This window comes from Lolium rigidum, chromosome 6, assembly GCF_022539505.1.
Source record: "Lolium rigidum isolate FL_2022 chromosome 6, APGP_CSIRO_Lrig_0.1, whole genome shotgun sequence".
In the NCBI taxonomy this organism is placed as follows: domain Eukaryota; kingdom Viridiplantae; phylum Streptophyta; class Magnoliopsida; order Poales; family Poaceae; genus Lolium; species Lolium rigidum.
The window spans coordinates 248,419,842-248,442,729 of record NC_061513.1 but is presented as its reverse complement, the minus strand read 5'-3'; the positions used below and the strand labels follow the sequence as shown (position 1 = coordinate 248,442,729).

At 49.0% G+C, this 22,888-nt stretch overlaps 1 protein-coding gene across 3 annotated transcripts; it reads right to left on the bottom strand.

Annotated features, from left to right (window-relative positions):
* Positions 1–6,428: 6,428 nt before the first annotated feature.
* LOC124661704 lies at positions 6,429–11,456 on the bottom strand. Of its 3 annotated transcripts, none has more exons than XM_047199583.1 (5): positions 11,356–11,456; positions 10,412–10,616; positions 6,979–7,101; positions 6,594–6,893; positions 6,429–6,467 (listed from the first exon to the last, which is right to left on the bottom strand). In XM_047199583.1, exons 2-4 carry the CDS (start codon positions 10,595–10,597, stop codon positions 6,687–6,689), a joined length of 516 nt encoding a protein of 171 aa, XP_047055539.1. In that variant the 5' UTR covers positions 10,598–10,616; positions 11,356–11,456; the 3' UTR covers positions 6,429–6,467; positions 6,594–6,686. The 3 variants fall into 3 exon arrangements, with proteins under 3 accessions (XP_047055539.1, XP_047055540.1, XP_047055541.1); XM_047199584.1 differs by having other exon boundaries at positions 10,412–10,611; positions 11,356–11,450; XM_047199585.1 differs by lacking the exon at positions 6,429–6,467 and having other exon boundaries at positions 6,607–6,893; positions 7,037–7,101; positions 10,412–10,611; positions 11,356–11,450.
* Positions 11,457–22,888: the final 11,432 nt, after the last annotated feature.

The following is a 22,888-nucleotide window of genomic DNA, read 5'->3' as shown; positions in this document are numbered from 1 at the left end:
TATGTGGATTTTATTCGGTCTCGTAAAGAGGATGAGACTTCAGCTAAGCATCACTATAAATATGATGTGTTCATCCAGGCGGAATCGTTGCTGGGAGATAGTTGCTGGGTGGAGAGGATTCATCCAGGCACGCGCTCCCGGGCCGACATGGCCGTCTTTCGGCTCACCGCCCGCACCCACGACCCCTCCGCCATCCGTCGGCAAGCCATCCTCGAGGTCGTCGAGATCATTCCCGCGCGCAGCCCGACGGCGCCGCCAATCATAAGGACTCTCACGTACCCCATAACGATCAGGATCACGCCGGATGACATTGACGCTCCGCGGCCTGGTGCCGCCGATGACCCGCCGGGCGACAACAACGACGCTGACAAGGACGCCGAGGGCCCCGAGCGGGCCGCGCGGCGTGGCCCTCACTGCCGCTGCCGCAAACGCCGCCGCCCCGATGCCGACGCTGCCCCTCCTGCTGGACGCGCAGATGGCATGGCACTGGACGAGCCTGCCTGGTCCATGGACTGCACCCAGACACGTGTTGACGGCGTCTGCATGGACCGCCGATGGGCTGATGCTCGCCGGCCTATTCCGCCGCCGCGCCCGTGCCGGCGCTGGCGCCGCGCCGCCGCCGTCGCGCAGTGGCGCACCATGGATGCATGGCCCGGTCAGGAAAGGCGGCGCCGGCCACGTCATCCTCGTCGCCTAGCACAAAGCGGAAGGCTGGAATGGCGCAGGAAGGACCAGCCGCAGGGGCCCACCACGACCCGCGCTGACGTTGCGACCACGGTTGCCACGACCGCAGCGGATCCGAGGCCGGTAGAACATCCTGGAACCCCAGCTGGCACGCGCCCATTAGCCGATCCCCCTCTCACGCAGCCCAACCCAGCACAAGAGGGCGGGACGGTGGATCCGCACGCGACCGGGTCGCCGACCGCTGCGAATCCTGCTTCGCCAGCTGCGCCTCCCGACAGCCAGGAGTGGGCCACCCCTGACAATACCAACGCCTGTTCACGCAGGGACCCCTCCTTCTCTTTGGACAGCTTGGTACCTGACTCGCTGCTGGTTGATCCTGCTCCCAATGCTGATTCCATGTCGGGGCAAAGCGAGGCTGCTACCTGCCAAGAACCTGCCAACGATCCCATGCCCAATTCTTGCATGGAAATTTCAAAGGAGATCCAGGTGGCAGCGACCGTGCACCAGGACACTACTCCTGCAGATGCGACTCCTGTTGAAGCTGCCTCGTCTGGGCCGTCCTCGTCTGGGCCGTCCTCTCCAGCTCGGGATGCGGAAGCCCAGCAAGCCCACCAGTCCCAAACTCAGCTGCCCCAAAGGCCCACTACGCCAACTCCACCAACTGACGACCGTGCTGCGCTGCGATCTGCGCCAAGCCGTTTCGCGTCGCCACCGATCACGCTGCGCCGCTCCAGGAACAATGTCGCAGCGCCGCCACAGCAGTGGACCCTGGGAGACTTCCTCAAAGCTGCAACCAAACACCTTGATGCTGCCATGCCAACCCCCGGGAGGAAATCACGCCGGCAGCCCCTGAACTTTACCCCTCGTCGTGGAAGATCGGCTACCGCCGCATGCAATGGTGCACCGCCCACGGCTGAGCGCAGGGCCCAGACCCAGGTCCTACGAACCTTGGGCATCGTTGGAGTGGATCAGGCCATTTCTGCCGCAGAGATGGCCGCATACGATCATGTGTTCGCTGCGCCTATCCCTCTTGCGGTCCTAACGGCTATCGCAACACTGGTTGATCAACAGATCCCAGCCACCACCGCCCCTTCGCCAATGTCCATGGCTGTCGACGTTGCATGCGAGTGATCGGTTCTGGCATGTACTTTGCCGTCGACCACTCTTTTGATGGATCACGGCTTACGTATCGCTATCTGGAATGTTAGGGGGCTCAACGCGCGTGCTAGACGCCTAGCCATTAGGTCGCTGATCGACACTGCTAATGCATCCATTGTATGCCTTCAAGAAACAAAGATGAACTTGATCTACTCCTCCATTGTCTTAGAAACTCTTGGCTCCGAATTCGATGACTACACATACTTGCCGGCGCAAGGCACTAGAGGGGGTATTCTCCTTGCATGGAAGAGCAGGGACGTGTCCATCACGGACCCAATGTTCACCATGAATGCCATTACCGCCAAGGTCTCCGTGGGCGCCAGCACCCCCTGGTGGATCTCGGTGGTTTACGGCCCGCAAGAGGAGGACGACAAGATCCATTTCCTCCAGGAGCTGCGTGACGTTAGGGCTGATTGCCAAGGGCCATGGATGCTTTGTGGAGATTTCAATCTCATCTATCGTGCGGAAGATAAAAACAACGGCAACCTGAATCGGAGAATGATGGGCAAATTTCGACGCCTCCTCAATGACCTGCTGCTCAAGGAGGTGTACTTGAACGGGCGCCGCTACACTTGGTCGAATGAGCAGTCCCCTCCGACGCTTGTTCACCTTGACCGTGTGCTCTGCACCGCTGACTGGGAGGAGCTGCAGAGGGAATGCCACCTCAGATGCCTCGCATCGGTCGTTTCTGACCATAGCCCCTTGCTGTTGGACTGCTCCCCCATGCCCACTGCCCACAGGCGATTCCACTTCGAGGACTTCTGGCTGCGTCTTGATGGCTTCCAGGAAGTTGTGGCTGAGGCGTGGAACTCAGTTTGGGACGTGGACCCTTTCCAACGGCTGCGACTACGGATGCAGGCCACCGCGCGCAGACTCACGAGCTGGAGCGCACGCTCTGTTGGAAATGTCCGGGATAAGATGGCTATCTCGCGCGAGCTATTGCTGCGTTTTGACAAAGCTCAGGAGGACAGAGCACTCACGGCCCACGAAGAGCAGTTTCGCAAACAGCTCAAGGTTGCCTACCTAGGCCTTGCTTCCCTAGACCGCACAATCGCCCGGCAACGTGCCCGCCTGGCCTACCTCAGGGAAGGAGACGCCAACACCTCCTTCTACCACCGGCAGTGCACATTTAGGAGGCAGAAGAACAGGATTTTCAGCATCACCACGGATGATCAGGTGCTCACCTCGCACGAGGACATGGCGGAGGCATTTTTTGCGCACTTTGACGCACTCCTTGGCACGGCTGTTCACCGGGAGCACACGCTGGACCTCTCAAACCTGATCGAGCCCCAGGACCTGAGACACATCGATGAACCTTTTGGTGCCGAAGAAATCTGGGGCGCGGTGAAGCGGCTGCCGGCGCGCAAGACACCGGGGCCGGATGGCTTCACTGCGGAGTTTCTCCGGGCTTGCTGGCCCACGGTCAAGCAAGACTTCGTTGACGTGTTTCAGCAGCTATTCGATTTGCGCGGCCGTGGCTTCAGCAAGCTGAATCAGGCCCTCCTCACTCTGCTGCCTAAACGTGCTGACGCAAGCCAGGTCGCCGATTATCGCCCAATCAGCCTAATTCACCTCGTCGCCAAGATCTTTGCCAAAGTTCTGTCCCTGAGGCTTGCTCCCAGGCTTGACAATCTCGTCAGCAACAACCAGAACGCGTTCATTGCGGGAAGAAGCCTCCACGACAACTTTGTCCTAGTGAGGCAATCTGCGAGGCTGCTACATCAGTTGGGCGCGCCAAGGATCCTGCTCAAGCTGGACATGGCAAAGGCTTTTGACTCCCTCTCATGGCCATTCTTATTCGAGGCCTTGAAGCAGTATGGGTTTGGGGACAGATTCCTAGAGTGGCTCTCCATCCTCCTATCTTCTGCGAGCACGCGCATCCTCCTAAACGGGGAGCCAGGGCCGCCGGTGTGGCACCGACGTGGGCTGCGCCAGGGAGACCCTCTATCGCCCCAACTGTTCGTCCTCGCTATTGACATCCTAAGCAGGCTCTTCAAGCGCGCGGTCGAGCTGGGAATCTTGCAGAGATTGCACCCCAGGAAGTGGATACCGCCCATATCCCTGTACGCCGATGACGTTGTGCTCTTTTGCCACCCATCAGTTGCAGACGCCACGGCTGTCAGGGAGATCCTCAACCTGTTCGGTCGCTCATCTGGCCTCCGCGTCAACTTCACCAAGAGCTCGGCCACGCCGCTGCGCTGCACCCCGGAGGAAACCACGCTGACCGCTGAGCGCCTCGGCTGCCCGGTGGCACCCCTTCCCATCACCTACCTTGGCATCCCGCTGACAATCAGACGGCCGACTGCTGCCCAGCTCCAACCTATCGTCGACAGCATTGCCGGCCGCTTGCCAACGTGGAAGGCTGGGCTCATGAACAAGGCAGGGCGCCTAGCAATGGTCAAGTCCGTTCTCTGCGCCATCCCCATCCACCAGCTGCTGGTCTACGCGCCGCCAAAGAAATCGCTGAAAATGATTGAGAAGATCAAGCGTGGCTTCCTCTGGGCTGGACGTGCCGCGGCCAATGGCGGCCACTGCCACGTCAATTGGAGCCGTGTGTGCCGGCCCTTGTCCTTTGGCGGCCTTGGCGTCCAGGACATAGGGCGTGCCGGGCTTGCCCTTAGACTCCGATGGCTATGGCTATCCCGCACGGATGACGGCAGAGCTTGGAGTGGCCTAGACCTGCAGTTCTCTGAGGAGGAACGCGCACTCTTCTTTGCGTCGACGACCATGTGCATCGGCAATGGGCAGAAGGCCCTGTTCTGGGAGGATCGGTGGGTCAATGGCAGGGCCATCAAGGAGATTGCGCCCTTGCTCTACATGTGCATCCCCAAGAGGCGACGCAAAATCAGGACGGTGGCTGATGGGCTACACGGAAATAGCTGGGCAAGAGACATCCAAGGCGTGCTTGGAGTGCATGAGATTGGACAGTATCTTCAGCTGTGGCACCTGATCCATGCCACCCCCCTCACCGACTATCCGGATAGGCTGGTATGGAAATGGACAACTTCTGGCACCTACTCCGCTAGCTCATGCTACCTAGCTACCTTCCATGGATCAACGACTTGTTACTCCTGGAAGCTCATCTGGAAAACATGGGCGCCGCCGAAAGTGAAGTTCTTCCATTGGCTCGCTAACCTGGACAGATGCTGGACTGCGGAGCGCCTTGCCAGACACGGACTTCCACACCATGCCAGATGCTTACTATGCGACCAGGCGCCGGAGTCCATGAGACACCTGATGCTCGAATGCCCCTTCACCCGGCAGGTTTGGCATGAGATCCTCGCTTGGCTCAGGATGACCGCGGTTGCACCTGACCACGAGCCATCCATCATGGACTGGTGGCGGCGCGCTAAGGGAGACACCCCCAAGCCGATGCACAAGGGCCTGGCCTCTGCCACCCTCCTCATCCCTTGGATGGTATGGAAGCATCGTAACTCATGCGTTTTTGAGGGCGCCCGGCCATCAATCCCACTCCTACTCTCCACGATTAAGGATGAGATTAGCTCATGGGCAAAGGCTGGTGCTAGGGGACTACGTGTAGTTCTGCCATCCACCTGGGATGTGCACTGATGTATCACCTGTATCGTGTAAACCTGCCTCTTAGGAGGTTGTAAACCTATTCTATCTTTTCAATGAAATGAAGCGCAAAGGTCCTTTGCGTTTTCTCAAAAAAAAAAATATGATGTGTTCATGGTTGCAGTTGATCAACAACTACAGGAGTTAAATAGCAGGTTCAGTGTACAGAGCTCCTTATTTTGTGCACCTCTCTCGATCCAAGGAACTCATTCAGATCATTCAACCTTGAAAATATATGTCTTCTAGCTGCAAAGTTTTAGCCTTCTGATTTTTCAGAGCAAGAAAGGGACAATTTGAGGTGTCAATTGCGCCATTATGAGCTTGATGTTCTAAGAAATCAGGAGTTTTCGAACTTATCCACTATAGCTGAACTTTGCCAGAAACTTTTTGAGACCGAGAAGTTGACGGATTATCACTTGATTGGCAGGTTAATTCGACTTGTTCTAACTTTACCAGTCTCAACAGCAACAACAGAGCGAGCTTTCTCCGCCATGAAATTTGTGAAGACAAGACTCCGAAATAAAATGGAGGATGAGTTTCTAAGAGATTGTCTGATAATCTACATCGAGAGGGATATTGTTTTCAAGTTCTCAACCGACACACTTATAGATGAGTTTGATGCAAGGAAAAAGCGTCGACTAGACTTCAACTAAATTCCACCTCTTTTATTTCTTCTCGTCCATATTTTGTCTATCTAATGTAACCAGTATATCTCAGACCAATATAATGTTATTTTAGCAAGTTATTATGTGAAAATGGTGATCTTTTGACATTTTTCTTCGGTGTTTTTTTTTACATGATCATACTCGTTGTCAAGGGTAGGAGACGTGTGACAAAATTTGGTTCTACTGTGTGGCCAGAATAGAAACATGTCTCCATGTCTCGACAGTGTGGTTGACATGCACTCTCCGAAATTGTGAAGTGCAGCAAAAATACTTTATCCATACATAATTAACATGCAAGTTTTTTGTACTTCCTCCGTATATATATAAGTGAAGTTAATAAAGTAATTCTGATGAACTCAATAATTAATGTTCGAAAATATAATACTACCTCTGTCCATAAATAGATGCCAAAAGTTTGTCTAAATTTGAATGTATCTAGTCACGATTTAGTGTATAGATACATCCGAATTTGAATAAATCTTTGTCATCTATTTATGGACGGAGGGAGTATAAAAGTAAGATCTGACGATCAATAAAAGGACATTATTTAATTCTAATTTATTACATCGTAGGACAAACGACGATTGCCCGAGGTAGTCAAATCTACTCCCTAATCCTCCTCCTTTTAAATGATCTACCCACAACTCCAACCCTCTGAATTCTTCGGTTGCTAACTACTTCTTCTGCTTCGTCGTTGTCGGAGTTTGAATTGGTAGAATTTGCATCACCATCAATAATTTCATTTGTTACTTCTGGTGAGTTATCTTCCGTATCACCAACTTCAGCAATTCCGGTCACTGGATTAGCACTCTGCATATGAATCAATGAAGTGAGTCATCCAGATAAGACTATTTACATTGCAATGGATTAGGAATAACATTTAACTTTGAGTCACCATGTAAAGAACGTGTAATACTGAAAACAAGTGAGCATCTGCATGATCTGCAGCAGACCTTTGCTGATTTGAATCAGTGTCATCGTCGCATGATGAAGCGGATGAAGAAACTGACATCTTAGCCTGACCAAGGAAAAATAGGAAGGACATATCACAATCTGTAAGAAACCAATGAGTTAAGAGTGTAGTTAATAAAGACTTAATTGAACCGAAGATAGTGTTTGAGATGCTGATAGAGGCATTGCAGCATTATCTGCTACCAGACTTTTGTCTATAAGTTCTGGAAAACGGGCAGACATCTTTGTATTATTTCGGAAATATGACTACTTTACCTTCCTAGCACTGCATATATCAGATGTGAAGCTGGCTCCAAGGTGAGAGTGATATATATATAACAGGTGCAGCCAAGCGTGTAGGTTTCAAATTTTCCCTCCAATCTGGAATTTCGAAAAAATTGGGCCCCACATATTAAAGAAAGTTCACTGGGACACCGAAAGTTTTTGCTGCGCAATTGCAGCAACAAAACTGTGTGCTGTATAGAAAATCTAGGTGCAAGTATAGTGTCTTTGTCAACATCGACCCATAGTGGGCAGCATTATGTTCGGCGGTATGCAAACATGTAGTGAAGTCCAGCAATGATATTTCCTACTGGACCTTTCTGTAAATGTACCTCATAACTATACACAGTGGGTCCATTCAAGCTGCACATCACAGCTACATTTCACAACTGAACCTAGGTTTCTTAGCCAAAAAATGTCGCCAAAAGAGTAGACTGGATTTCTTAGCCAATACTTTCTGCCCCAAAGAGTAGCAAGAATCAGATTCTCATGAAATAACTTGTTGGATTTGGTGGAATTACTTCACTCCCACTGAAACATACAAGTCCCGTAAAATTAACATGTATGTGTCAGTAATGTATATACCTTATTGATTTGCTTCAACATATGTATTCCGGTAACATGGTAGGTTGACTTGGTTTCGAATAAGAAGTGGAATAAAAAATTTAAGGATAGTCGCGAACCACTAGGATGCATGTTTTTTTTAAGTGCAACCAATGTCTCAAATGTATGGCTATTTGTAGCTTCTAGGGAAAGCGTGACAGAAAATGCATGCTGTGATCCCAGATTGGACTATATTTCGTGTTCATATGAGTCAGATATGGGCATAATACTAAATTTATTAATACTTGTCATTTCTTGTATTCAGTCCACAAGCTCGATACAAGAAATGACGAGTAGTAGCTATATTTACTAACTTGTTCATAATGTATTTATTTGAGGTGACATGCATATGTGTGCCATCATATCCTTCTGCATCTTCATTGCGACTAAAGTATAGAGAATTTCCAGATTTGCATAATGTGGCCCATTTTCAACTGACACATCCCCGTATTAGAAAAATTGATGTTCCACTTAAAACTAGGAGGAATTCAATTAGAATGGGAATTGTTTCAATTAATAAAGTGTGTATCATTACGAATGGAAAAAGCTTACAATCAGAATTAGTGGTAACATTTTTCCTTGTCATGTCAACATTTGTAATGCGGCATTTGTTTTAATTTTATATTGCTTACATATATTTTACGAAGTGTGTACTGTTTTTTTCATTCAGTGCCTATTAAATAATAAGAGATATGCCCTAAATTTTGGTTTTATTCATACATATTATGGGTATTTTTTTTATAAAAATATGTTTAGTTCATTTCATTTTTTTAATAAAATATATTCGAATATGGTTCCCACATATTACAGTAATAGTTTTATAAAAAAGGTTTAGTTTGTTTTGGATAAAATATCACATAAGTATGGAACGTATCACATATTTTACCGAATTTTGTGTCATACCTAGTAAATCTAAGCTTGTTTCAGGAATAAAATATATGTGAGCAACTCAAATAGAACAAACAAGATTTGGTCTAAGTATGGATTCAATAACATTTTGGCATCACAGAAGTATGGCACATGTCACATATATCGAATTTCGTGTCATACCTACTAAATCTAATTAAGTATCATAAATCAAATATTTCGATTATGGACACCATTGTTATATATTTATTTTAAATTTATGAGGACAAAATAATATCCAATTATGTTTTACAAATCAATCAAATTTTTAGGCAGGAACCAGTAGGAAATCAAGAAGTTTTCACATTTATTTCAGATTTGTCACACATGAGAATGAAGGATGAAACAATGCACAAAATAGATCATAACATTTCATACAATTTTCATTTGTGTTATTTTAAGTTTCACATATCGTACATAAATTTCAATATCATTTCAAAAGTGATTTGACACATATTCTTGTTTAATCCTCACTATGTTGAAAAAGGCAGTTCGTAGACAATAACTAAAATCCATAACATTTTTGGTTGTATTCACACATATACTGGTTATTTTTTATATAAAAATAGGTTTAGTTCGTTCCAGTTTTTTAATAAAATATATTCAAATATGGTTCACACATAATCTAGTAATTGTTTTATAAAATAGGTTTAGTTTGATTCAGATAAAATATCATATAAGTATGGAACGTATCACATATTTTACTGAATTTTCTGTCATACCTAGTAAATCTAAGCTTGTTTCGGGAATTAAATATATGTGACCAACTCAAATCATCATACGTGAAGTATAAATCATCATACAAAGAATGTAGCACAAACAAGTTGTGACATCCTTTGGACTTGGAGCAAGGTATTGCTCTTTAATCCAAATTCAGAAAGAATATATTCCATGAAACAAGGTGTGACCCCCTATGCTAGATTTTTTTGTTATTATACTTTTTCCCATTGGAGCATGCATATTGACTTATTACTCCGAAAACAAGCCCATGTGTAAAATGTAGGAGGTACGAGTTCTACTATATTTTTGCAGATGATAAACTATAATTAAGTGGAGTAAACCATGCCGAGCTTCATGTTTGATCACAGATCAAGCCCAAACTGGCTAATAAACAACATGCACAAATCAAAAATCAAACTGGACCGGTTCAGGAAAAACGTGCAGTACGAAACCAATCCACAATTAGGGACAACAGAGCAAGAAGAGCATCCAACTTGTGCATCCTGTGGCAAAAAACAAAACTACCATGGTCGTGATCCACAAACTCCATGGAAGGTGTTAGGGTTGTACTATGGATCAGTGGAATTGAACCATGCTAACCTATGTTTCCTGCAAAGGCGTTTTTTATATTAAAAACACTACTAATTACTGCTGCATCAAAGAAGGATGGGTGTGGCAGGTTGTGCTACTTAAGTAATCATCCATTCGAGTTTAAATGTTAGTGCTAAAATCTTTGTTATTTTCTACTTTCCAGTTGGAGCATGCATAACGTCATGTTATACGAATGAGTTCAAGATATGTAGCTGCGAAAATTCAATAATAAGGGGGAAATAAAATCCAACGGCCTTTGAATAATAAAAAATTACCTGCTTAATCTTTGCATCTCTGTTCTGGGCCATCTTGGTGATGGTTTTCCTTTTCTTCAGCGGCCTCTTGTCTGTGCAGCAGTGATTATGTAAGTCCTCCTCCGGTTTATTCTTTCCTGTGTTCCTGGATCCAACCGGGGGACATGTTCGTGCTGGTAACTCAAAATCGTCGTCATCGAGATCCATTCTGAGAATGCTTCCTACCCTAAGTTATTAAAGAGTATACAGCATATGTGATATCTCAAGTAATTGAATAACTGTAAGGTGAAATGAAAATTAACTGCTGCAAAACCTGACACATAATTGCTGAATATATTTACTCTTCTGCAAACAACAAGTAAGCCCCATTGGGGAAAGATCTTTCGGGCAACAAATGGTCAAGAATGATATTTGGTTCCCAAAGGAACGAAACAAATATGTGTTCAATACATTTTCCCTACTCATTTTACACATAGTACATATGGCTATAAACACATACTAATTCTGCTACCTCACGAAATTACTAAAAGTACATGCCTGTACAATGAAATAAACTATCTTCCCTCAGAATCTGGATGTCGATTCCAGCAGACCATATATGGAATATAATGTCAAAATTGCTATAACCACACATTACTTGCTGAAAGGGCCCAAAATATACATGTTCGGAAAAATTACTAGCATGCCTGATGGTACATAAAAGAATAACTGCTGCAAACTGAATAACTAAATGGTGATGGTATTCAGATAAATCAATGAAACGAAGACGGGGTGGGAGAGTTCCAGGGGAGGGAGGAGGCTGGGATCCATTAATAGAAGCCCCTAGATCTGACAGCGCCATGCCAAGAGTATAACCCTAACCATGGCGGCAGATTTCGCATTGATGCAACTATATTATTCAAGATTTAAACAGCAAGCTCACTACAGCTCATACACATGTTGAAACTAGGGTTAGTCACGCGTACCTTCGACTAATTCCAGAACCACGACCGCGCCGGCGACGAATCAGTCAGGGGGGAACGAGGAAGATGCAGAGGATGAAGATGAAGTTCGGAGAGAGAAAGGGGAATCGACTGGGAGCAGGCAAGGGAGTAAAGGATGCGGGATGATACAGACCGGTGGGCCACCTACTTACTTATTGTACAAATACAGCAAGCAGACCTCCCCAATACGGAAATAACTGTTAGAATTAGACATCTTCTGTCCAAACGCCGTACGGACGCATGTGTCCGTACGGTCGCAACCCTTCGCCCGTATGGACGTCTGTGTCCGTATAGGCGCCTCTTCCCCATGTCGGTGCCATCTTGAGGCGCCTCTTCCACTTGTATATATACCCTGTTAATCAATGGAAAGCGGTCACTTCATTCATTCAATCGATTCCTTTCTCGTTTTACTTCAACACGTTATCAGCACGCTCTTCATCCTGAGCAATTTCGAGATCAAGAAGAACAGAAAGGGAAAGATCAAAAGAACAGGAAAACTGTAAGAAAAAATAGCCTGAGAGATCCCATCGCTGTTTTCTTTGCCTCCTTCATGAGGACATAAAGAACAGAAAATTCTGGAGATACATCTATTACTAATTGGTAAGATCGACTGAGAATCCAAGACATCAGCCAACAAAGGTAATCACTTCTTTGATGTGAGATGTTCTTACCAACTTGAAGACACCGGACGACGGACTAGCTCCTCGCCCTCCACGCGTGTCCCTCCGACTTTGCAAATCGCACATGGTGGAAGTGGTGCGCTCGGTCTTCACGACCGGGCCTCTCGACACCGCGCCCGCGCGGAGCATCTGATGTGACGGCGAACGCGGCGGAACTGCCCACCAGAGCCGCTGCTCGTGCCAAGCACGCGGCCCCCGTCCTCGATGCCTCTGCCCCCGGTGGCGTCTTCTTCCCGTGGTGGCGCCCGCTGGCGCGCGCAACCACGGCCTGCACGCCTGCAACAAAGATCCCAGCGGGGCGTGACCATGATGGCCGACTCCATCGCGCCCCTGCGAGTTTTGTCGCCGACGCCAACCGTCGACGGCGACGACGCGCCGGGAGCCAGCGTCGCGGTCGTTGATGTCGAAGCTGTCGCGCCGCGCCTTCCATCCCCAACAGCGGCCACCCCGCCTACTTCACCGTGCACACGCGCCCGCCACCGCCATACGGCCCTTGGCTACACGCTGAGCCCGCCGTCCGGTGGCCATCAGGAGCCCGGCCACGCTTGGGTTCGCGAATGGCGTCGCCCGGGGACCCAGCTCCCTGGCGGATCCTCCGACGAGGATGAGCGGGGCTGGAGCACCAATCGCCGCCGGTGAGCGGTGCCGCGCCGGCGCAGGAGAGGCCGCATCGTGGTCGCCGCTGTATTGATCTTGGTCTGGTACGGTGGATTGGGGAATCGACAGCCCTACCTTATCCTATCGTATATGACCAGACCGGCCGGGTCTAGGCTGCCTGCTGTTGAGCCACTCGTGCCTGCTGTTTCCACATGAATAGTGCACCTTTTTTCTGTTACTAAATCAATTTACTAATAGTAGTTCTAACAGTGATTTAATTCATGTTTTAGACCCTGTTAATATCAGTACATGTTTGTTGCATTGTGAACCTGTTGAGTACCATGTATTCCAGGGCAATGTGATGTGATATATATTTTCATGTTCCCTACATGTTATGATTATCACATCCATTAATTTGCAATCGAGTTTTTTTAATTTGTTGCAAATGAGAAACAATTCATCGTCTTAATTGAGCCTTCGGCATAATACGAGCACGAATTGATAAATGCAAAATTCTAAGTGACTTCTTCGAATTGATGTTTTGGGATTATAGGTAGTGTGCGGATCTACTGCATTGCAGATTATCTTCACTACCACGATTGCTTTATCAAGTAATCTCCCATACATTTTTATTAAGTCATGACATAAGGCACTAGATCGGGAGTATCTACTGATTTTATCAGATTATACTCTCTAGTGCTACGAGACGGACTCCAAAATTTTCCTTGGAGATTATCTACAAAGTGTCATACTTAACCATTTGAGTTCCATGCACACTAATGATTTCAAGCCAACGCCCTTGAATCTTTATTAATTTTGCAAAGTTCATTACAACATAACCATGATGATTTTTGATTTACCAATTGTAAATTAATAATCTTTGGTTTACCCGTGTAAGTAAATGATGGCTGAAAAATAATTTGAGGCATTCGCCCTCAATGGCCACAACAATCCTATATGGGCCATGGACATCTAGATCGCCCGTGCGTCCCGTGGGTTAGTGCGTGCAATCCATGCTCCGGAAGTTCCACTCCCGGCTGGAGTCACGCGGCTGACAGATGACCAAAAATATGTTGCTTTGTACATCATAAGGCACCATGTTCATCCAGATCTCAAATCTGAGTACTTGGAGGAAGAATCCCCTAGTATTTTGTTTCAGGCCCTCAAAACGAGGCATGAACAGTAGAAGGCAGTTGTCATGCCTGATGCATTTCATGATTGGACACATCTTCGACTCCAGGATTTCAAGTCTGTCGGGGAGTACAATCATGAGGTTCATAAGACCAGTTCTAAAACTGCGCTTTTGCGGGAAGGAACCTACTGATGCGGAGAAGATAGAGAAAACTTTATCTACTATGCTCCCATCTGACAGGATCCTCCCTCGTGACTACCAAGTCTATTTCGATCTTATTCATATTTTACTTCATGCTGAAAGCATGATGAGCTACTCGCTAAGAATGGCTCTCGGTGTCCGGTTGGTTCTCAACCTCTAACTGAAGTTCATATGAATGTCGCGGAAGGACGAAAGTTTGATGGTGGCTTCAAAGGCAAGCCCTCGAACTTCAACGGTAAGCGAAAGCGCAACCGGAACAGGAAGTCCATAAACTCAGACCGTGGGAAAGGCACCGCAAAGCCAAGTTTGACAAAACTAAGCTTTGCGACAAGTGTGGATGCTACACGCACCCCACTGACAAGTGCAAGCCCACAGCATCTGGCCATTATATGCAGCAATCCCATAGCCACAACGCACCTCGAGGGAAAAGGTTTGAAGCCAACCTCAACCTTCATCCAGATGGCGCCGATGGAGCTGGTAGTTCGCGAGACGTTCCTTCTGGACCTCGCACCACCGTAACTCTCCAGCCGTCAAAGGACCCTACAGAACGGAGGACATGATAGTTGAGTATGCCTCAACCTACATGTTTGGAGACTTCGTCTAGTCCCACTATCTCCTTGGTGGTCGCTTTATTAATGTCCATTTGTGTTCTTGTAATAGAACATATATATTGTATTTCACAATATATTGTGTCAGCACTCTGGTATGAATATGATTGAATGTCTTCTATATATTTGATAAAGGTTTCTGCAATAGAAACTCTCCAATTCGATATATAGATTTCTACGGGATTCAATCCAATGGATGAGGTACAAGTATTTCAAAAGGTACCCTCTCTATTGTTTGGATTGTACTATACGTACATCCAACCCGTAGCACATGTTGCCCATAAATCAGTTTCATTGGTCATGATTTGCATGAAGCTAAGTTTCCTTAATAATTTGATATTATGTAGCTCATTTTGAGGTTCTCATATACCTCAATATCAAAGATGGATCATCGAAGTCCCTCGATCAAATGCATTCGAGGTGATATTTGTGGCCTCTTCCAACCATAGTGTGGACTGAAAATGAATTATAATCAATTCAAATGGACAATGATGCAAAATTCTCTTTATGTGCCTCCAATAATTATTGCATGGCTTTCGAAGATTGGAGTTCAGCACTTTGTCACATATGTCCATACACAAAAAGTTTGGTTGAATATCTGAGCAAGAGGATCGGGCTCGTTGCACGACCTTTGTTAATGAGTTGAAATTTTACCAACTTCACGTTGGAGTCATGCGGCTTTACACACCCTTGACTAACTAACTGCATATCGCAGAACTTCCCCTCTGCAATTGATACGTGGAAATCCTCCGAGCATTTCCCATCTGCGTAAGTTCGGAATCGCTTCACGCGTACCGATCTCACCACCGCAGCGTACATCATAGGCCCACAAATTAGGGATCTATGTGGGGTACAGATCTCCGTCGATCACTAAGTACCTTGAACTCCTCATAAGGGATCTGTTTATAGCCTCGTACGCTGATTGCAAATATTGAAGGATGGATATTTCCAGGCATTAGGGGGAGATTTCAAGTACCAAATAGAATGCCAGGAAATCATTTGGAACTCCACGTTCCTCCTCATGTCCACGTACTCAAGAATATAGACTATACGTCTAGGATTCACAAATTTGCAACACTTTGCAAATAACCTGCCAGATTTATTTATTGATTAGAAGGTGATATATAATCCTTTAATCCGGCTAGAAATGCGCCCGAGAGAGTGGAGGTACCAATAAAAACCACTCAACTTCGTATCTCTGAAAAAGAGGAGGAGTAGTACGGCCTCTAACCAGGATCTAGCTTCCTACAAGCAACAAGGTAAAACGAGGAGAAATCCTCTGAATCGGTAAATACATATCAACCTAGCGTTGACTAACACCTTATGGGTAGTATACACCCAGTGGAAGGGAAACCTCCACAACCCAGCTTCAGCTTGCACACACTGGCTGGGACATCGGAACACCCGGACTCACGCGTAATGGGAAATCACGAAGAGTCATCATGGGTGCTTGAGATTTCCTCCAACTATATCGATTCTGGAGAATCATATGACTAAAGCCTACAAATGTCGACAATATTTCTCTTGTATGATTGCAAACATCTTTCACAATGATTCAGATCCAAAGACCATGGCCATGGCAGAGTGTAAACCACTTTCTCGGACTGAAACAAACGAAGGATGCAATCCAAACAGAATTAGCCTCGCTCCTCCAAATGAATTCCCTATGCGGTTCAATATGTTCTCTTCCAGCAACGGAATGAGATAACAAGGTGGTGAAAAAGCAAGGCTTGTAGCACAAGGTCGGATTTACGCAGAGATCCGAGATCTAATCTCCAGATGCGAGTGAAATCCTATTTTCGATACATTATATCATTGGCAGTACAAAATCATCTATCTATGCAGTTGATAGATGTAGTGACTACATATCCATGTGGATCACTAGATTTGGACATGTATGGTTCCCGATGGAATCTCAATCCGAATCGAAATGCAAATGCAACATGTATTGTGTAAAATTAATAAGTCACAACATGGCTTATTATTGTCGGTATATTTTGGTACAACCGATGTAGTGAGTTCCTTATAGACATGGATTACTCCTACAATGATGATTACCCATGTGTGTTTGTCATACACAAGGATCACTCTTACAATGACGAAGCACGTGATCATCTAAAAGACGGAATTTGAGATGAAGGATTTGGTGAGACCCAAACAGTGCTTGATATTACAAGTCGAGCTACTTCACTCAAGTATTAGGGTACACCAAGTTGGCTATATCATAAATATTGGAGAAACTTAAAATGGACAAGTCATATCCATCTCCCATACCGGTTGTTCGATCTCTAGACGTAGAGAAAGATTCACTCAAACCACGGGATGATGTAGAACGGATGTTGGGACTTGAAGTTCCATATCTCAGTGCCATTGGACCCACCAACAACAGTTGGTTGGGAATCAAGAATATCTTTCGATATCTCCAAGGCACCCCACATTACTTGACATATTCTTATAATTTCAGAGCAATCTGAACTCCAATATCATCAGGATACACTGATGTTGGCCACTTGAATGATCCCCACAATGTGTACCAACTTGGTAGAATTGACACTTCGGTGACTACACCTACCAATCATTCTGAAATACAAAGCCGCGTCAACACGTGTAGCTTTGCGGAATGATAAACCACATACATAAGTCATGTGGTATTGGTTCTCTTGAATCATCAACCATTATCTACACAGATAATGTTGCTTGTGTTGCATGGATGCAAACATGATACATCAAGAGCAATATCACTGTTGTGGGTATACTTCATGGGTGTACCATCGACAGTGCCTAGATCCGGCAAGCCCGGGTGGCCCACAGACGGTGATGAGGCATGTGGCCCATCGGGCGGCCCAGTTGCTGTTGATCATGAAGGAAGAAGTCCAGCCCAGGATCGGCAGGCCGGATCCGCACCGACCTAGGAGTGACCCGGATCCAGGGAGGCCCATGAGGAACCCGGATCCAGTACGACATGTATGGAAGGCGGATCCGTGACGTGCACGGCAAGATATTGTATTGTAGCTAGGCTATCTGTAATCCGGCTAGGACTCTCCGTGTAAACCCTAGATCCGTGCGCCTTTATAAGCCGGATCCCGGGAGCCCTAGAGGCGAACGACAACTCATTGTAACAACGCGAAAGCGCCCGGATAATTCCGGACAAGCGGCGGTAGGCCCCGTCATCGTGCGGGTGTTCGAAGGCTGGGTAACTCGCGTACCACCGTCCCGAGAGCACTCCGCCCTATGGCCCCTACTTCTTCTCCCCTCGTGAGGATCCCTCCTCCGGGGTACCGTCGATTAGGCAACGACGGTTGGCGCCCACCGTGGGGCTGTGGCGTCCGGAGGCCGGAACCGGGAGGGTTCCGCCATGGGAAGCTACGACGACACCATCGGCTGTGGGGCGCGTCCTTTACGCCGGGAATCTGCCGATCGTCCCTCCGGATGAGTGCTGGATTCCGGCTAGAACAAACCCCGTCAAGCTCTCCATCGTCCCAATTGGCGGCATTCACATCTTCATCGGGGAAACCGTCGATTCCGACGGAAACCCACCGGTAAGTAACGCGGACGCGACCGCCGCGAGCTGGACGCCGTCGCGAAGATCCGATCCGAGATGCAGGAGCTTCCCAAGGAAGATTCCGCCTTGGATCCGGAAATTTCAAAGCCCACCCAATCCGCCCCTGAGCAGGAAACAAAGGTGGAAGACCAATGCAGATCCGCCTGGGTCTCCCAGGTGTTAGAAAAGCAGAGGTGCCACTTCGTACACTTCTTGGCCCACACCGCCGGAACCGCCCCTCAAGCAGTCGGAGCTGGTCCCGAGCAGGTAGAGGCACCGGAGCACAACGCGGATCCGGGTCAGGCTCAGCTTGTCGGAGAAAGCGAAGTTCCGGTCGAAGAATCGATTTTGGGCAATCTGAGCCCAATTTCCGGCGACACCCCGTCCACGGAATCTGATGACTTCGTTCGCAAGATAAGGGAGTACGGATATGGCGATCAGCCTGAAGTCGACTCCGCCCAGCCCAAGCAGGTTCTCGCAACGGTAGCAGCGCTGGGGCAAACTGGATCCGGAGACCAAGTCAGCCAATCTGACCCCCAACCATCCCACCAAGGATCTCCAATGTCTCGGGTGCGCCCCCAAAGGGATTCTCCCTCGGAGGAAATCTTGTCAGCAGAAGAGGTGGCCGCGCGAGCAGTTCTTAACACACCTATAACCCCGGGCGACGCCGCAGATCTGGAGGCCCTAGAGACCGCCAGAAAGGAAATGCTGGCCACAGCCAAGAGGCTCGCCGACACCGAAGCTGCGTTAAGGATAGGAAGGGCAGATCATGCGGCCTGGACGGAAAACTTCGAGAGACAGGACCGCGAGATTACTGCCACACTCGAGCAAGTCAAGAGCATGAGGGCTGAGTGGGAGGTAAAGATGACCTATGCGCAGGCGGAGGCCGATCGAATTATTAGAGAAGCAATTCCGCCTCGCAGGATACCCTTCAACACGCCCGCAGATCACCAGCCGCTGGAAACTCCCAAGGACAACATACAGAAAGCAGCGGAATTGCTGAAGAAGAAGGACGAAGAAGTTGACATCAACTATCTCCGCACACTTGTCGCTTCAGCAATGCAGCAGCAGAGCAAGGCAGACACTTCGCGCAGGTTGGAATCCAATCCGGATAACTGTGTATCTACCGCGCAGAAGGACGATGAATCGCACACCGGATCGTCGGAGCGCAGAAGAAGGGCCAGGGAGCATCCAAATCCGATCCCCGTTCCGTCACAGACGCCTCCGTCGGATCCAAGGAAGGGAAAGGACGCGAGGTACTCCGGAAGAGACAAATACCGCAACCCCTCACCTCCACCCAACGGTTACCCGCGACCCCCTCGCCGCCGTAGTCCAGCCGGAAACACCAGGCCCGTAGGGCATGGTGCGCTTGTTATCCGCGACAACGTGCTGCCAAGAAACAGAAACAGGGAGCGCTCGCCGGAACCTCGCCGGAATCAGAACAATGTTCATGAGCCCGAGCCCAGGAGGAGTCGGAATGAAGACCGCGGTCCAGAGCCTCGCCGGAACCGCGATCCAGAACCTCGTAGGAGCCGGGACCCAGAGCCTCGTCGGAGCCGTGACCCGGAGCCTCGCCGGAACGACCAGGGCAGCCAGCGCCAAGGCGAAGGCAGCCACGGGAGCCGGAGTCGGCACCGGGAAGGCCGAGGAGATTCGGACGGCGGAAGCAAGAAGTCGGACCGCCCACCTCGCAGGTCTCCTCCCCACCACCTAGCGGTGGCGGCGGAGGTGGAGGCGGAGGCAATGGCCGGAGATCTCGCTCTCGCTCTAAGTCTCCTCGCCACGGCTCGCGCGACGCGCGGGACCGCCTTAACGAGTACAGAACCGACTACATTGGCCCGAAGTGCTTTGGCAGGATGATTCGAGAGGAACCAAAGCCAAGGATGAACCTCAAGCTACCCGGAAATCGAAGCACTATGATGGCACCGAAAGGCCGGATACCTGGATCGAGGATTACTACAATGTCTGTAACCTTCGCCGGAGGAACCCCTAACATCGCTGCCGCATGCTCCGGCTTGTACCTTGTAGGTCCAGCCGGATCCGGCTCGGTGACCTCGAGAAGAACTCCATCTTTTGCTGGTTCGACCTGAAGAATGCTTTTGAGAAACACTTCAGGGGCACCTACAAGAGACCTGCCACAACAAGCGACCTACAGGCTTGCATCCAGAAGAAGGGCGAAACATCGAGAAACTTCCTCACCCGATGGTTGGCATGCAGAAACGAGTGCGAGAACGTTGACAACCGCACAGCAATGCACGCCTTCATTGGGGGCTTGCAGCGAGGAGGATTGCTGCGACACAAGCTAACCTGCATGGTCAATGCAAATCAACTGACGTTGGATGACATGATCACCATCGCTAGCGACCACACTGCCGCCGATGACGACGCAGGCGGTGATCTCGCAGCTACAGCAATCCCCCTGCACCAACAAAAGAAGAACCGTGACAATGGCGGTAGCAGCAGCCATAAGCGCAAGAACCCTGATGACCAGAAGAGTGGCGGATCCGAGATGGTCGCCATGGCGTTTCAACGCGGAGGTCCAGGAGGCGGAAGAGGACGCGGACGCGGAGGCGGAGCCGGCAGGGGTCAGCGGCATACCTCCGAGATCACCTGCTGCCGGATCCCGCGCACCGCAAACCTATGAGGAGTACGGAGACATGCCCCGCCCGGCCCATCCGGATCCGGTTACAGGGGAAGTCCACTCATACCAACCGCAACTGCAAGTGGGTCAATGATCTAAAGAACGACCCGGAGGCCGGATACAAGCGCGCCCGGAAGCACCGCCCTCGCGGAAAAGGTGGCAAGGGCAAGAACAAGGACAAAGAGGATGATAGTTCCGAGGCGATGGATGAGGATGATAACTCGCCGGATCCCAAGGCAGGATCCGCAGGAAAATCCAACCCATTCGACAAAAAGAGCGTGGGGGCTTACCACACTTTCCTCGGAACCCCAACAGTACGCGCCTCCAAGTCAGCTACCCGGATCCTGAACGCCATAGTTCCGGCTGTGCCGCAGTACGTCAGGTGGTCGGAAATTCCGTGCACATTTGATCGGAAGGATCATCCCGCAATTGTGCCAAAGGAGTGCTACGCCTTGGTTGTAAGTCCCCGCATAGACGGGTATGACTTCTCCAAGTGCCTCATGGATGGCGGAGCTAGCCTGAACATCATGTACCTGGAGACTCTAGAGCGGATGAACCTCACCAAGGAACAGAATCAAACACAGCACCACTGAGTTTCATGGCGTGGTTCCGGGTAAGAAGGCGAATTCCCTTGGCAGCATCACACTTCCCGTGGCTTTTGGCGATGTTCATAATTTCCGCGAAGAGAAGATCACGTTTGAAGTTGTGCCCTTCAAGAGCTCCTACCACGTCATCTTCGGCAGGCCCACCTACCACAAGTTCCACGCAAGAGCGTGCTACATCTACAACAAGCTCAAGATTCCGGGTCCTAAAGGTATGATTACCGTATCCGGAGACTACAAAAAGGCTCATGAGTGCGAGTTAGGCGAAGCCGCCTTCGCAGAGTCTGTGATATCCGGAGAAGAGCTGAAAGGCTACAGAGCCGCGGTGGATCCGACTGAGATGCAGACCACCAAGAAGCAAATCTCCGAGCAGAAAACCTCCTTCAAGCCCGCGATAGAAACCAAGAAGCATGACCTCATTCCAGGTGACTCTTCCAAGCAGGTTTCAGTCGGAGCCAACATGGACCCCAAATAGGAAAGCGCGCTCGTCGAGTTCCTCCGCGCTAACATGGATATCTTCGCATGGCAACCTTCTGACATGTCCGGAGTACCTAGGGAACTCGCCGAGCACTACCTCAACATAAATCCGGGGCCAAACCAGTGAAGCAAGCTATGCGACGCTTTGGAGATAAGAAGCGCCGCGCCATAGGGATGGAACTAGCAAAGTTATTAGAAGCAGGTTTTGTAATGGAAGTTATCCACACCGATTGGGTCGCGAATCCCGTCCTTGTACCCAAAAAGAACACTGAAATACTAAGAATGTGCATCGATTACTCTGGCTTGAACAAACACTGCCCGAAGGATCCGTTCCCCTTGCCGCGCATTGACCAAGTCATTGATTCGACGGCGGGGGCGGAACTTACGTGTTTTCTTGATGCGTATTCCGGGTATCATCGGATCCGGATGAAGGAATCCGACCAAAAGGCGACTTCATTCATTACCCCGTTCGGTACTTACCGCTATGTTACTATGCCCTTTGGTTTGAAAAATGCAGGTGCTACCTACCAGCAGTACGATGCGAGCGGTGCTCGAAGGACCAAATTGGCCGGAACGTGCACGCTTACGTCGACGACATCGCGGTCATGACCCGGAAAGGATCCGACTTGATCGGCGACCTCACGAAACCTTCGACAACCTCCGCAGGTACAAGATGATGTTGAATCCGCTGAAGTGCGTCTTTGGCGTGCCAGCCGGAAAACTCCTTGGCTTCATAGTCTCTCATAGAGGCATTGAGGTTAACCCGGAAAAGATCAAGGCAATCCTGTGCATCAAAAGGCCAACTTGTCTCAAAGATGTGCAGCGACTAACTGGTTGTGTTGCAGCAATCAGTAGGTTTGTTAGCCGTCTTGGCGAGAAGGCACTACCTCTGTACAAGCTGCTGAAGAAAACAGACAAATTTGTCTGGGACGACGCAGCTGATGCAGCTCTTCGAGGGTTGAAGGAAATACTCACCTCCCCGCCTATCTTGGCAGCTCCAGTAGAGTCAGAGCCAATGCTCCTTTATCTGGCAGCT

Coding starts and splice junctions, on each gene's coding strand:
- LOC124661704 (XM_047199583.1), bottom strand. CDS start 10,597: ATGGATCTCGATGACGACGATTTTGAGTTACCAGCACGAACATGTCCC. Junction 7,102..10,411: donor GAGATGCAAAGATTAAGCAG/GTAATTTTTTAT, acceptor TTCCTTGGTCAG/GCTAAGATGTCAGTTTCTTC. Junction 6,894..6,978: donor TATTACACGTTCTTTACATG/GTGACTCAAAGT, acceptor ATTCATATGCAG/AGTGCTAATCCAGTGACCGG.